Source organism: Gloeophyllum trabeum (genome assembly GCF_000344685.1).
Source record: "Gloeophyllum trabeum ATCC 11539 unplaced genomic scaffold GLOTRscaffold_00016, whole genome shotgun sequence".
In the NCBI taxonomy this organism is placed as follows: domain Eukaryota; kingdom Fungi; phylum Basidiomycota; class Agaricomycetes; order Gloeophyllales; family Gloeophyllaceae; genus Gloeophyllum; species Gloeophyllum trabeum.
In genome coordinates, this window is record NW_006920425.1 from 787,692 (window position 1) to 801,214 (window position 13,523).

Sequence of the window (13,523 nt, forward strand, 5' to 3'; positions counted from 1 at the left end):
CGTCTATGTCACCAGGTATTCCCGGGCGTGTACATGTCAGTAAGTCCAGGATTCGCTGCGAGCGCTCGCAGAGAGGCACGGTATCTCGACTCTATATGGCCGCTTCCTTTTTCCCTGGCTTCACGTCCAGTCTCCAATGCTAGCCTTTTCAAGTGCCGCCTTCCAACTTTCCAGCTTGCCGTATGCACGCGCTGCCCTGTGGGGAATTCTAAGCGCCCGAGTCCGGTCCCTCGTTCTTTGCGGACTAAATGGAGACCGCAGAGGTCTCTTGGCTCCTCTGTTCAGTGCGAGATATTCCTTCCAGTGATTTAGTAGTAGGTTCTCCCGTTCAACCGTTTAGGAATATCGATGAGCGCTTGGCTGTGTTCATCTAGGCATTCTTAATATGCTCTGTACAAACGTTTGTGCATGGACCACCCATATCTTCCTCGTGAACCCTACTCCCACTCAGTGGCAATCGTCAATCCCTCGTTATGCACGCGATCGAGCCACCTGCGCCACTCCTTCGAGACAAGGTCAGCCCCGTGCGGGCCTGAGTTAGAGATTCGCTCGACGTCTCGAGTGGTTGCGACACCGGTCATAATATAGCAATATACCTTGGTCGCATTGATGATCGAGCCGTACAGGGGACGCCGCTCGGTTTTGCTGGCAAAACGCGACATTTGGCGATGAAACTGACTCTTGACCTGTTCCCACTCGCGTTCGTCATCCGCTCTCTTCACTTCACCGAGCATGACAGGCGCTTCAAAGTCGGCCCTGATTACTCTCGATACCACAAAATTCGGAATGGGCATGTCTGCCTCGAGGCCTGGGACCGTCCTGGACTGGACTCTTCGAGAGTATGAGTCCAGAGACGTGGCATCGTCGCCATCAAGCTATGTATGATCCCGTATCATGAACTTTCATTGTGAGGATCGCTCTTTGCATTGACCCTTTCTTTCACTAGTGGGGTGAAGCTGATGAGCACGGCATTCTGAGTTTACTTTCTATCTGTGAAGGTCCGTTGTGAGCTCCGGGATAAAAGCAAGGAAAGGCGGCACACATCTTACCTGGGACTGATTCGGATGTGTTAGCTGTCGTCTATATCGTTAAGACGCCTCTAAGTAGTCCCAGAGTTATGGCGGCTCTGCACGGCTGGGACGGGCTCGGATGATGTTCGCTCCTCGACACTGATACAACAGCTACCAGAGTATAAAGCCCGATACATATTTCAAGACCTTACACAACACGTATCTTGGTGTTTGCTAGTTTGTAGTGGTGTTCCGCGAGAAGTAGCGCTGTATGGAGAACAAGGGTCTAACAATGTTGAATTTCTTACTGTCCGAGTCTAGGCCAAGTTGTGGGTCCCAAGGAAGCTCACGTCACATTGACTACGAGCCGACCTGTATAAAAGTCGAACCTACGTCCAACATTTTTCCCAACACCACCATCCTTCCAGTAAATCTGCCAAACTCCATAGTAAGTGAGCGATATACGTACGCTGGTACGTGGCTGACCAGGTACTATAGCCATGTATATCCCCTCCATTTTTGCAGCTGGATTCATCATAGAGCAGGAACAAGCTCATGAATGGGTCCGCCGATACGATTTCGAGCCGGAATCAGAGAAAGCATACGTGCTCGTGGAGCTCGATGCCGTGGTAACTTTCCTGGGCATCCCAGACAAAGTGCGCGTCTTCGGTCTCTCGTACAAGTTCAAGAACTATGGCAAGCCCACGTAATCTCGTGTCGGTCCAATGGCGGAAAGTGACGGCGCCGGAAAGGAAACCAGAGTACGGAGATGAGGACGTTTATAAGATGTTTGACTATAGAAGTGACCGAGTTACCCGCCTCAGAGAGGCGTTGGAGAAGGAAGGTTTTCGGGATCTCCCTTACGTGCACGTCCTAGATCCCGAGTGACAGAATCCCATAGAAATGGAGGAAATTCCCAAACCATCGGATACCAAGGCATTGGCAGGAGCCTCCTGGAATGATTCCGATAGAATTCTTCAGAGGACTGCATAGGGATATCTCCAGCCTAGCTAGTATGATGTTTGATTCTGCCAGTAGACTCTGTACATCGTTGTGCGTTCCAGTACGGATCGTTGGCCGTTGCGGAGATACCGGACCGGAGCCCGTAAGAAATATTCTTGCCACAGTATCACGGTGAGACTCACCACTACTCCCTGAAATTTACTGCGTCTCACTGGAATCTTATTTCTGTGATAAGGATCACCGATGCCCACATTAGAACCCTATCCGAAGGCACAAGCGCTGGCCGGTGAGCCTAATCCTCCTGGGCGTCCACTGGCAGTGCACCTTCCCCGCGAGGTACTCGAGATTATCGTCTCATACGCTTGGTCCAAACCCTGGCGGTCGGGCTTCAGCGAATATCCAGGGCGATGGGAGCTATACGCCTCTCTGGCCGGCGTCAGCCGCCTTTGGTTCAGCGTAACGCACCACGTCCACCTCCGAAATATATACATCGAAAATTGCCGCGATTTTGCTGTCTATCGCCGCCATATAGAAGACCACATTTCGCGACACAAGGGCGACGGGGAAACGTACAGACGCACCCTGTTCAACCTGTGCACCCTCACTCTTGTGTTTGATCAACCCTTCTGCGATGCCGACGCTCAACCGGAATCGCTACGTCCCGCTGCGGTCGCAGCTCTGATTCCCACTTGCCGCCATTTAAACTTGGAAATCGTCGTCGGCGCTGCCGACCCGGCCACAATCCTATCGTACTACAGCACCTTGTCATCCCTGAGCCTCTGGCCACCCTCCTTCGGCTCCCGTGCATACTTCAGAGAGAGCGCGCCATACTCTTCTGGACCCTCCAACACGTTTCCCAAAATCCTATACCTTGAATTATTCGACGTACCTGCCAGATGGGAACTCGAGTATTTCCCGAACCTCAAGACACTGCGCCTGAACGTGCCCTTCTGGCTTAACCTCCACCTGACTTGCCTCCCGCGTGGGCTTAAGACAATTATTCTAGGGACGGACTTGTGCTGCATAGAGACCAAGGCAGTACTGGACGAACAGGGGGTCATACGCGAAAGAACGGTCTTTGATATGTCTGGTTGGAATATCGGGGCGGCCTTGCGGGACGAGCTCTGGCGGCCGATGCTCACTGGCCCGCGTCTGGAGGTTCAGGTTAGGGTTGACTGTAGCACAGATGTAGAGCTCGTTGGTTAGGACTGTCCGGAAGAGAGCGGCTTCATGTGGAAGGTTATGAGGGAATAGCATGTATCCTACGACTGAAGTCACTCGAATAGCCCGTCCAGTGAGTCGCGCATTCTTCCAGAGACCACATTCTCCTGACATCCTGCTCCCCGGCACTCGCTGTTTCGAAAGCTTAGATTATCTATGTATGGCGACAGGGATGTATCCTGACTATGCACGCTATGTCTATCGCCTCGTTTTATGCTGCTGCTTATTCCCAATTAATATTATAGACGGCGAATCAAATACCTTCGCAGATGGAGGTGAGTCGGCATTCCTTCCCGAGATGATTCAGGTCGTTCTCTCGTCGATCGGCGAGCAGGACTGAACCTCAGAGATATCCGTCCGTGCGACGAGAACCGGGAGCGTATTGTGCGGTCCGAAGCTCGCCCACGAGCTGCCATGCGCGATTGAGCAGGTGACGCTGACAGTGGCACTAACGGAGATTAGTATCTCTGCATTGACAGTCATTACAGCGTCTCGAGTTAACAGCACTTGCTTCGAATCTGTAACACAGTCGACTTCACGCACCGACGGCGACATTCGTCGTCGGAGAATAGGCGTGCCGCCCAGCCCGAAGGGTGCAGCATTACACTGCGCAGTTGTCGGTGGATGAGTTGCTCGTCAGCAGCTGAATCATCCGCCTCAACGAAACGACTACTGTTGGCAATACGGAGTAATTATGATGGGGCAGGACCCGTACGGTAGAGGTTCTACTAATCTGTATAGCACAATGCCAGGTTGCATATCACAATATGGCAACTCACCCCGAATTACCGGCTCTCACGATGCACCAGGACGTATACCCAGGATTCGACCTGAGTACCCGTCTGAAAGGGGTAAATTAGTTTACATCACCGGAGTACGTGGGCACCTGTCCTCGCATTTGTTCAGGTTCACTGCACCCTGCTTCCATGTAGGCCAGCCGCGGTGTTGGGCAGTCGGCATTGGACGCGTACGCGCGAGCGAGTTATCCATCACCGCCCGGTACGCGGATGCTCTGCTATCCGTGGCAGAGTCCGCCCGCAAGCTTTGCAGTTTTGTAGTCGCCGAGCTGTATGACGTGACAGATGAGAAAGCGGTGGGCGACAGCGTGAAGAAGTGTATCGAGAAGTTCGGGAGAATCGATATCTTGATCGCGAATGCTGGGTTTGTGGAGAAGTGGAAGAAGATCGGGGCGGTAGACCCGGACGAATGGTGGAAGACTTGGCTGAACACTCCAATCTCCCAGTCACTTTTTGACCAACATATCGAACGGCGAGTTCAGACTGTTAACATCCGTACGTGTCCTTCCGGTAGTGAACGGACGCGATTCTGACTGTTCACGGAAATCCTAGGCGGTACGTCCAACGTCATTCGCATTGATCACTTGGTGGTCAGTAAAGGATCTGCTGTCCTGTTGTCATCTTTCGGCGCGCAACTCAGGCGTGTGGTAGCCAGTGGATCCCAAACGTCGAAACATGCGATAAACCGCTTTGCAGAGTTTATCCAAGTCGGCGAGTCTTCCTGATGAAGGGGTACATCAACTTCCTGCTGACCGTCTACCGCCAGAGTACGGCTCCGAAGGTGCCAAAGTATTCGCGGTCCACCCAGGAGCTATCGTGTAAGTCCCGACGGGATTGATTTATATCAGCCTACGTTGTTAACCTCCACAACCTTGCGGTGATGCAGTACCGTGCTAGCGAAGGGTAATCCATCCGTTGTGCAATTCCTCAAGGACAAGATGGAGATCGGCAGCCACGCGATAGTGAGATTGACGTGTGGGTAGGAGGACCATCTCAGCGGTAGATAGGTGATGTGTACTTGGGACCTGGACAAGTTGGCGAAGAGGAAGGAGATAGAGCAGGACGACCTATTGAAGAACAGGATAGATATCGGAAGCCTCGCCGATTTGCTCTATCGTGACCGTATACGATCATGTCGACTGCAGTGTCATAACATGGTCCACAATCCATCAAGTCTAGGCCAGCGGACGCGTCCGAGAACGTTCAAGACCTTTCAAGTTAGAGAAGACGAGCTGGCGAATGCTTGTGGCGCACGTCAGGCAAGCATCATCGATGGGAAACAGTCACAGTAACGAGGGTTCCATTGTTAACTCAAACCATCATGCATCATGTGCGGTCCATCCACAGGTACTGCTACAAGAATGCCACGGAACGACAGAGACATAGCACATCAATGTCCAGTCAGACCTATCGAGACACACCTTACGGACTCTGGTAGTCATCAGGAACCGCGCACACCAACGAAAACCTGATCCTGAGAGACGAACGGCTGGTCAGCCAATCCGACGAAAGCGGCATCGCAACACGCAATCGTTGCCTCAGCCTGCCTGCTTACCAAGAACCACATAATTTATCAAAGCACGATTGGTGGCTATTATGACCCCCAAAGCCAAAATACTGCTAAAGCAGTAAGAGAAGGACTATATAATACACCTAGCATGGCTCGTCCAGCTGAGATAGTACAACATGGCTCCACATCCAGAATTCCCCGCCATCACGGTGTACAAGGACGTATATCCAGGGATCGACCTGGACACGCGCCTGAAGGATGCCGCGAAGGGGAAAGTAGTCTACATCACGGGGGTACGTGCGCGCCGTTACGCATCAGTTCTAGCTGACATCGCGTCGTACTTCGGTATAGGCCAGCCGGGGCGTCGGGGAGTCGACGGTTTATGCCTACGCAAAAGCAGGCGCGAGTGGACTGTTCATTACCGCTAGGTCGGCGAACGTACTAGCGTCCGTCGCCGAGTCCGCGCGCAAGATCTCTACTTCGGTTGCCGTTGAGCCGTACGGCTTGGATATCACGGACGAGAAGGCGGTAGGCGAGAGCGTCAAGAAATGCATTGAGAAATTCGGGAGGATCGATATCGTGATCTCGAACGCCGGTTATATGGAGAAGTGGAAAAAGATAGGAGAGGCGAACCCGGACGAGTGGTGGAAGACCATGGTGAGTCTTTGATCTCGTGGCTGTCTCTCCTGACGAAGCTGCCGACTGGGCAACCAGACTATCAACATCCGTAAGTGACATTTGCAAAAGGGACGAACGGATGGATCTTACAGTTCACGGCAACTTCAGGTGGTACATTCAACGTGGTTCACCACACAATCAAGCACTTGGTCGCCGCCAAAGGCTACGCGGTCCTACTCTCGTCATTCGGAGCTCAAGCCCGAATGTTGGGTGCGAGCGGGTACCAGACTTCGAAGCACGCGATAAACCGCTTCGTAGAATTCATCCAAGTTGGTAAGCCTTCCCAGTCCAGCGGCATTCGTCAACGTCCCAGCTGATTGTCCACTATCGCAGAGTACGGCTCAGACGGCGTGAAGGTGTTCTCGGTCCACCCGGGCGGTATCGTGTATGTCCTACTAAGACCTGGCTTCCCGGAAATGCAGAAGCTCACAGTAATGCATAACTATACAGCACCGAGCTAGCTCTGAACGAACCTTCAATTGTGGAGCTCCTCCAGGACAAGGTGGAGGTCGCGAGTCATTCGATAGTGCGTCTGACGAGCGGATCCGAGGACTACCTTAGCGGCAGATTCGTGAGCTGTACGTGGGACTTGGACGAGCTGGCGAAGAGGCGGAAGGAGATCGAGGAAGGTGACCTATTAAAGAACAGGCTGGATATCGGGAGCCTCACGGATCCGCTACAATCGTGAGCGTGTAGAACTGCGAGCGCCACTGGAGGGTTATAAGAGGGTCGGAAATTCAGGGAGGGTTGTAAGGCTGAGCTAGCGCTTGTAGCATATGTCAAGCAAGTACGGCAGTGGCGAAATAGTAATAGTACTGGATAGTCGAAAAGCACAGCGGTCAACCATCACTTACGCAAGTAAGTTTCCGTAGAAATACCCTACCTAACCTACCGCCTTGAGCTGTGCCTGGAGTCTCAGGCATCGACGACCTGAATCGCGACCGTCCTCTTAAACAGCTGTGACTTATGGATACGGTATCGCTCACATCGAAACGCCAATGTCTCGACAGACATCGTCTCAATGTGAGCACCACCATATCCTCAGCAACCACAGCGGTCATGCGGGCACTGCGAACGTCCGCAACGAGCGGATTCTACGAGCTGCGGCATAAGATCTTGAGAGGAAAATGCGTTGAATCGCGCCTGACGTATCACCTAAGAGTATATTCGTAGTGGTGCGTCGGGCAGGGAGATTGCTGTTCGCTACGGGTATCATCTGATGGAACTGCTGAGCAGTGCGCCTTACAGCACGAGCTCAGCGCACGAGTCCCGGCACAAACAACCTCCTTCCGGTAGCCTTGGAGTGAGGGCTGAACCTATAGTTGCAAGGATGACAAATGGAGTTACCGTGGACGAAGTTTCGATTATTCGACATACCATAGGCAAATCTTTAACCCGGTTGGCTTGCATCGGAGTGCTGCAATTGCGTCGAGACTGCGGCAGAGCATCACTGTATCAGAGGGGAGATCGGTCGCATTTTCTGGCGTGTCTACGACCTGGAGGCTCATCCTACTACGGCGGATCGGGTTCAGGCTCTCAAATTTCTGCGCCGCAGGATACCTAATAGTCCCACAGTCCAAAACATTTATCAACAATGAAAATGATGTCAGGGAGCGACGTACGAGAGCAATGCGGTGGGTGCCATACTCCGATATCTAATAAAATCAGAGTTCAGACCCACACAAGAACCCACGAAAGTTGGGGCCGTTTCGAGAGGAGACCGGGCGGTCTGGTAGAAAATACAAATATTTCTTGCATATGAAACCCGATGCTAGATGCGTCGGGTTCAACGGCGCCGAAAGGACTGCCGACAACGGGACGGCCGACGAGCGAGCTGCCGAGGAGGGCGGATGCAAAGGGGACGGAAAAGACTCGAGCGGTGGGGCAATGACAGAATGATTTCAGCCACGTGATAGCTGCCATTAGATCGCGGTTATGGGAAAGCGCTTCAACTCCGAAATCACTACAAGACACTACAACGACCGTCGAGGCCACCGCAAACGCTCTCATCTGCTACCATCTCTACTTGTATACTATTCTCTAATCTTCGTCAGGCCTTCAATGTCTTCGACGACTACCGAGCAGCAACAACGTGAGTCATTTATCGAGGCGTGCTTTCCCAACGGCTGCTGACGGCTGCTGGCAGAATCGACCCTCTCCGTTTCGCCCTCGATCTCGAGGCAGAGCTCGCCGCCGTCAGAGCTCAGGCGGATAACTTCGAACACGAATATTGCGACGCCCCGCGACTCGAATCGAGAGCACCGTCTCTCGGCGCGGCAGTCGCAGCTGTTGCAGACAGCGCCCCGGCTCGGATCTAGGTCTCCGGCCTCAATTCCTTCATCACCAACATCCGTGTAAGTGTTTCTCTTATCGTCGGTTCTCCGTGCGCTGCGGTGGGAAGAGATGTTACGGCGGGCAAGCCTGGATCGAACCCGTTGGGCCTGGCGTAGCTCATCCGTGGTGATCGAGGGAATGCCAGGCGCTGGGGGCGTGTTATTTCTGGAAGGGCTCTGCGTCTATTGAAACGGGTGGCAGGGCGTAGGGCAGGAGCTTATCACTGCAGCGGGGCTTGTATATCGCCACCGGATCATACTAGCAAGGCTCGAGACGGCGTTTCGACAGGCCCACCCTCCGTTTCTATCTCACGGATATGCCCATTGGTTCTACTGCTAATCGTTATTCTGTTTTGTAGCCACTCCTCATCGTCCGCGATATTCGAGCGCGACATCGAACCTCTCACCCCGTCACCTCCATCCCACCCCCAGAATCCTCATCTAATCCCGCGCTCGAAGGGCACAGAAGCGATCGAACAGAGCGTGCCATCGGTCCTCGACAGCGCTGCTGCCGTTCTGACATCCACGTCCCCCGAAGATGAAGACTTCGTCGCAGTCGTCGCGCCCGCACCCGAAATTGTCAGCGGGTATGCGAGCGGCTTCACATCTCCCATCGAGAGTGGGCGGAGCCGTAGCCCGAGCCCTGGCGCATCTGCGAACCGGACGAGTCTCCTCCTCAGCCTGCCCTCTCCCCCACCCAGTCATGCGCGTCCGTTATACGGGACAAGCTCCGTGAATGGCCCCTCTTCGCCTATCCGTCCTAGTGTGCAGACCCAGCCGCAGCAGCGATCCGAAGTCCACACCCCGTCGGATGGCCCGCAGCCGCTGTCGACACCGACGTCGGCGTACTTTTCCGTTGCGTCACTCTCGTCCGCCGGCTCGTCGCCGACTACCACTACCGTTGAGCACCCGTCCGATACCTTGCACACCCCCACATCGAGCGCAGTCTCTCCTGCCGAGACTCACAACACCCTCGCGTCGGCGACCTCGCCCTCAGCCGCAGCCTTGTCCGCCACCAACAGCACCGGTATCTCGCATCCGCCCTCGCCGAAGAGCAACGCCGCCAAGCGCCTGTCGTTCATGTCCTACTCGGACCTCCTCTCGTCTACGCCTGCTTCGACTCTCCCGCTCTCTTCCCTTACCTCGTCCGCGATGGTCAACGATCCTCCGCCGCATATCCCCACCGTGAGCGGCTTTACGCAGACGCAGTCCCAGGCGCATTCGGCGGCGTCTTCCATCCACCACGGTGTTGCCGCCGGCTTGGCCCAAATGAAGGAAGGTCCTCTGGATCCGATCCTTCTCGAGGATGACGGCGGCGAGTGGGAACGCGAAGGTCTCGGCAAAGGACTCGAGGAGCGGCTCGAGGCCCTCATGACAGCGAGCGGAAAGGCGTGAGATGTACGTTAGAAGACCAAGGTAGAAGGGAAGATGCTGCATTCGGTACGATATCTGATTATGACGTTCATGACCATGCCTTTTCATTCGGTTACAAGTATGCTATACGTTACGTTCTAATGCGGGTTCCCGTGCTTCTTTGCTCTCGAGGTTTACGCTACGCTCACGGTTCTAGGTTAACTAGCTGTCTCTTTGTACAGATTGATCCCTTTGGTGTCGAAGTCTGCTAAGAAAGTTATTGTACATTGCAAAGGAAATGTAAATAGCCGGTAAATGGTCAATGTATATGCTGCAGTGCGATCCTCCGGGACCCGATATCAAGCGACAAGTATGAATCCCTATGAATCCCCTGAACCGGGCGTGCGGGACTCCATCAACCACGCGCAATAGGGCAGAGCGACGCCGTAGGTGAGTTTCGCGGCCGATACGCACCTGCATGTGTTACTGATTGGAAGCAATCCATTTATCAGTGGACCTTGCGCTGCACCGTCCCGTACAGCCGTGCCCAGGTGACATTATCTGACGATACTTTTAGCTCTTTATCTTCGCGGTTATTTCAGTCATGCGAACTCGATAGCTGCTCATGCTATATCGCACGCGCATCGTCTCCTCAACCATCTCTCAACCAAACGGGCAACGGTGAGACTCATCGCGTCCTACGAAATGGCGACTATGAAGGGATTAGCTGTCTGCGGCAAGGGCGAATATGCGGTCGTAGAACGTCCGATACCAGAGATCGTCTTCCCAACTGATGCAATCGTAAAAATGACAAAAACGACGATCTGCGGTACGTACCTCCGCCGTACTCGTAACATGCTCACGTTCATGTTGAGGTAGGCACCGATCTGCATATCATTCACGGCCAAATAACGACCGTTCCACCCGGCCGTATCCTTGGTCATGAAGGCGTCGGTATTATCACTCAAGTCGGCCCTGCCGTGAAGACGTTCAAGCCAGGCGACAAGGTGATCGTCACCGGCATTATCCCGTGTGGAACGTGCGCGTTCTGTAAACGCGGGACCTACGGTCATTGTACAACCGGCGGCTGGGTGATAGGGAACAGCCTGGATGGTACCCACGGAGAATACGTGCGCGTTCCGTACGCCGACACTGGTTTGAATAAGGTGTCGGATAAGGTGGACGATGTCGGGTCAGTGATGATTGCAGACGTTCTACCCACCGCGCTCGAGTGCGGCGTGCTGAGCGGAAGAGTGAAACCTGGTTCGACGGTGGCAATCGTCGGAGCTGGTCCAGTCGGCTTGGGGGTGGTGCTGACTGCGCACCTCTATTCGCCGATGAAGATCATCGTAATTGACACTGATGAAAATCGGTTGCGACTAGCGACTCAGATGGGTGCCACGCACGTTCTAGTGTCGGGGCCGGATACTACGAAGGCGGTGATGGAACTTACGGATGGCGCTGGGGTGGACACCGCCGTTGAGGCTGTCGGGTTACCAGCTGCGTTTGATATGTGCCAGCAGATCATCGGCGTCGGCGGTACAATCGCAAATATAGGTATCCATGGCTCCACTGTCGCCTTGGACATGGGACGGCTGTGGAACAAGAACATCAGTACGTCCGCACACAATAAATGTTGCTCGTGATCACTATGAACAGCATTGATTTCTCCAGCTCTCACGACCCGCCTTGTTGACACTGTCACAATCCCAATGCTTGTCAAGCTGGTTGAGGCCGGCAAAATTGACGCAAGACCGCTTGTCACTCATACCTACAAATTCGCAGATATTGTGGAAGCTTACTCAGCTTTTGATGCTGCGGCGAAGAACAAGGTGTTGAAGGTGATCATTGAGTTTGATTAAGATTGATACGTGGACTACTCTGGCTGGAATGTTCCCGGTTCACGGTGCAGTTACTAGCTTGTACAGTACCACATAATCGAGAGGGGGCCCTAACCCAGAACATGGGTAACAGACACTTAGGAACCATCTCGCCTAAGGTAGGGCGCGGGTGGCGGGTGCCACCGCGGTATTCAACCCGAGGGTCGCTGTAAGGTACCCAGCTTACTTAAGCGCCTTACTAGAGTCGTTCTTAGACGAGGTTCGAAGAGAGTCGCACAGCGCAATCACCAAACCAAGATCTATTGCGAAGAGCAAGAGAACAACCCAGGTACATCGAGTAGAAGGAGCTACTTATATACCTACGCTATGAGAAAGTCTTAGGTAATAGTGTGGCTGTCGAAACCTGCGACAAAGGAAGAACGGTTAGGCCGAATCCTCACATCCGCCCTCCTAAGTATTCCGAAGAATACTTACACAAAGCTAACAAAGAGAAGTTAGTTTTGATCCGCTCCAGTTTGACCAGCGGGAGCTGAAGAGAAAAAGTGCCCCTCGTTGCGCTGAGGCTGCGAATTGTTGTCGGAAGGGACAGGCGGCGTAGCATTCGCAGGTGCGCCAGTATCGCCGTTCGTAGTAGCCGAAGCATTGACGTGACCCGTGGAAGAAGACGCAACGGCCAAAAACATCTCGATATCGCCGTCCCGAATGTTCAGTGACCCAAGTTGCGATACCAGCATTGCCGGCGGGGAACCCCAGTCGGTAGGAGCGTTGGAGCGACTGTGGGAATCAGCGAGGTGACACTGCTCTGTTTCTCAGGCTGTGGCAAACTGCACGGATTCCCAAATTTAGGGGTTAGGGTTAGGGAGGCACTCGACGACGAGCGCAGCGAGTCGGAGAGTGACTAGAGTTAGCGAAACTAGCAGACAACGGGCTAGTTCTCTGGGGAACTAAGCCTCTACCCGTTTCGCATTTTATGCTCTTCAGGTCTGCGTAGTATTTTGAAATTTGACGGGCCGCTAAGTCAGTGTGCACGACTAAGCGGAAGTACTTCCCGTAGCTCCGAGCCGATGCCGTCGGCTGCCGAACAGCCGAGGAACAATGGCCCTACCTTTCTGGGACATTTCAAATTACGGAGAAACTTTACCTCTGTAATTCTTCGAAAGGGATTGGTTGTTCTAAATAAAACCTTGTACGCGTCAGCGATACTGTGCGAACGGCATACCGGCACGGTTAAGTTCCGGGTTCATGTGATATCGGCTTGCCATGCCGATTCCAAGGTTTCCCCTTGCCGGGAACCACATGATGATGCCGCCAAAGTATTCTTTGATTGATTGATGTCATCCGCCCCGCTGATAAGCCCCAACGATCTTCTGACCCCAGAAATTGCGAGATTGACACATCGTACATCCCCTCCAAAGCTTATTCGACACCACCTGTCGAACTGCTTACGCTACAAGTAACCGGCGAAGGGTTCTGGATTTAATTCCGGACCTTCTAACGTCCTCAAGGCAGGCGCAGATCAACAATATGATTTATCTCCGCAGCCAGACGCTCCGAAGTCAACCGGAAGAATACTTTCGTAACTATTTATCTCCGGGAACGGCGGAGGCCCGCGTCGCAGTGAGTCATTGGTATTACCACTCCCCAGTCATCACGCCCCTTCGTTTCCGTCAACGCGACCGAGCCAGCGGACGTAAATCGACGGCCGGACGGAACGTATCAGTCAGCAAACGGCCGGAGCTAATCCGCACGTGGTCGGCCTGCAGTACCGCGTGATGAGGCACTTTAAGCGAGCATGGACGCGTCGAGGATACCTCTAG

At 53.7% G+C, this 13,523-nt stretch overlaps 6 protein-coding genes across 6 annotated transcripts; all 6 read left to right on the forward strand.

Moving 5' to 3' along the window:
- Positions 1-5: 5 nt before the first annotated feature.
- On the forward strand, positions 6-1,720 carry GLOTRDRAFT_133266 (uncharacterized protein; the record flags this gene model as incomplete). The annotated part of the gene is made up of 2 exons (XM_007872170.1): positions 6-39; positions 1,509-1,720. 2 exons carry the CDS (start codon positions 6-8, stop codon positions 1,718-1,720), a joined length of 246 nt encoding a protein of 81 aa, XP_007870361.1.
- A 496-nt stretch (positions 1,721-2,216) lies between these two features.
- Positions 2,217-3,179, forward strand: GLOTRDRAFT_133267 (uncharacterized protein; the record flags this gene model as incomplete). Its single annotated transcript, XM_007872171.1, has 1 exon — positions 2,217-3,179. The coding sequence occupies one exon, from the start codon at positions 2,217-2,219 to the stop codon at positions 3,177-3,179; it is 963 nt and encodes a 320-aa protein (XP_007870362.1).
- A 760-nt stretch (positions 3,180-3,939) lies between these two features.
- On the forward strand, positions 3,940-4,974 carry GLOTRDRAFT_133268 (uncharacterized protein; the record flags this gene model as incomplete). The annotated part of the gene is made up of 7 exons (XM_007872172.1): positions 3,940-3,946; positions 4,004-4,068; positions 4,127-4,193; positions 4,253-4,486; positions 4,544-4,638; positions 4,688-4,809; positions 4,878-4,974. 7 exons carry the CDS (start codon positions 3,940-3,942, stop codon positions 4,972-4,974), a joined length of 687 nt encoding a protein of 228 aa, XP_007870363.1.
- Positions 4,975-5,677: 703 nt separating this feature from the next.
- GLOTRDRAFT_133269 (oxidoreductase) lies at positions 5,678-6,867 on the forward strand (the record flags this gene model as incomplete). The annotated part of the gene is made up of 6 exons (XM_007872173.1): positions 5,678-5,794; positions 5,853-6,158; positions 6,216-6,228; positions 6,288-6,452; positions 6,513-6,564; positions 6,630-6,867. The coding sequence occupies 6 exons, from the start codon at positions 5,678-5,680 to the stop codon at positions 6,865-6,867; spliced, it is 891 nt and encodes a 296-aa protein (XP_007870364.1).
- A 1,288-nt stretch (positions 6,868-8,155) lies between these two features.
- On the forward strand, positions 8,156-10,177 carry GLOTRDRAFT_118045 (uncharacterized protein). The gene is made up of 3 exons (XM_007872174.1): positions 8,156-8,271; positions 8,326-8,533; positions 8,872-10,177. The coding sequence occupies exons 1-3, from the start codon at positions 8,241-8,243 to the stop codon at positions 9,905-9,907; spliced, it is 1,275 nt and encodes a 424-aa protein (XP_007870365.1). The 5' UTR covers positions 8,156-8,240; the 3' UTR covers positions 9,908-10,177.
- A 402-nt stretch (positions 10,178-10,579) lies between these two features.
- On the forward strand, positions 10,580-11,727 carry GLOTRDRAFT_49094 (alcohol dehydrogenase GroES domain protein; the record flags this gene model as incomplete). The annotated part of the gene is made up of 3 exons (XM_007871980.1): positions 10,580-10,694; positions 10,745-11,479; positions 11,540-11,727. 3 exons carry the CDS (start codon positions 10,580-10,582, stop codon positions 11,725-11,727), a joined length of 1,038 nt encoding a protein of 345 aa, XP_007870171.1.
- Between the last annotated feature and the right edge of the window lie 1,796 nt (positions 11,728-13,523).

What these genes read in the sequence shown, in the direction of transcription:
- GLOTRDRAFT_118045 (XM_007872174.1), top strand. Translation starts at nt 8,241, where the DNA reads ATGTCTTCGACGACTACCGAGCAGCAACAAC. An exon ending in GACTACCGAGCAGCAACAAC is followed by an intron (nt 8,272 to 8,325) that starts GTGAGTCATTTA and finishes GGCTGCTGGCAG; the next exon opens with AATCGACCCTCTCCGTTTCG. An exon ending in CCTTCATCACCAACATCCGT is followed by an intron (nt 8,534 to 8,871) that starts GTAAGTGTTTCT and finishes TCTGTTTTGTAG; the next exon opens with CCACTCCTCATCGTCCGCGA.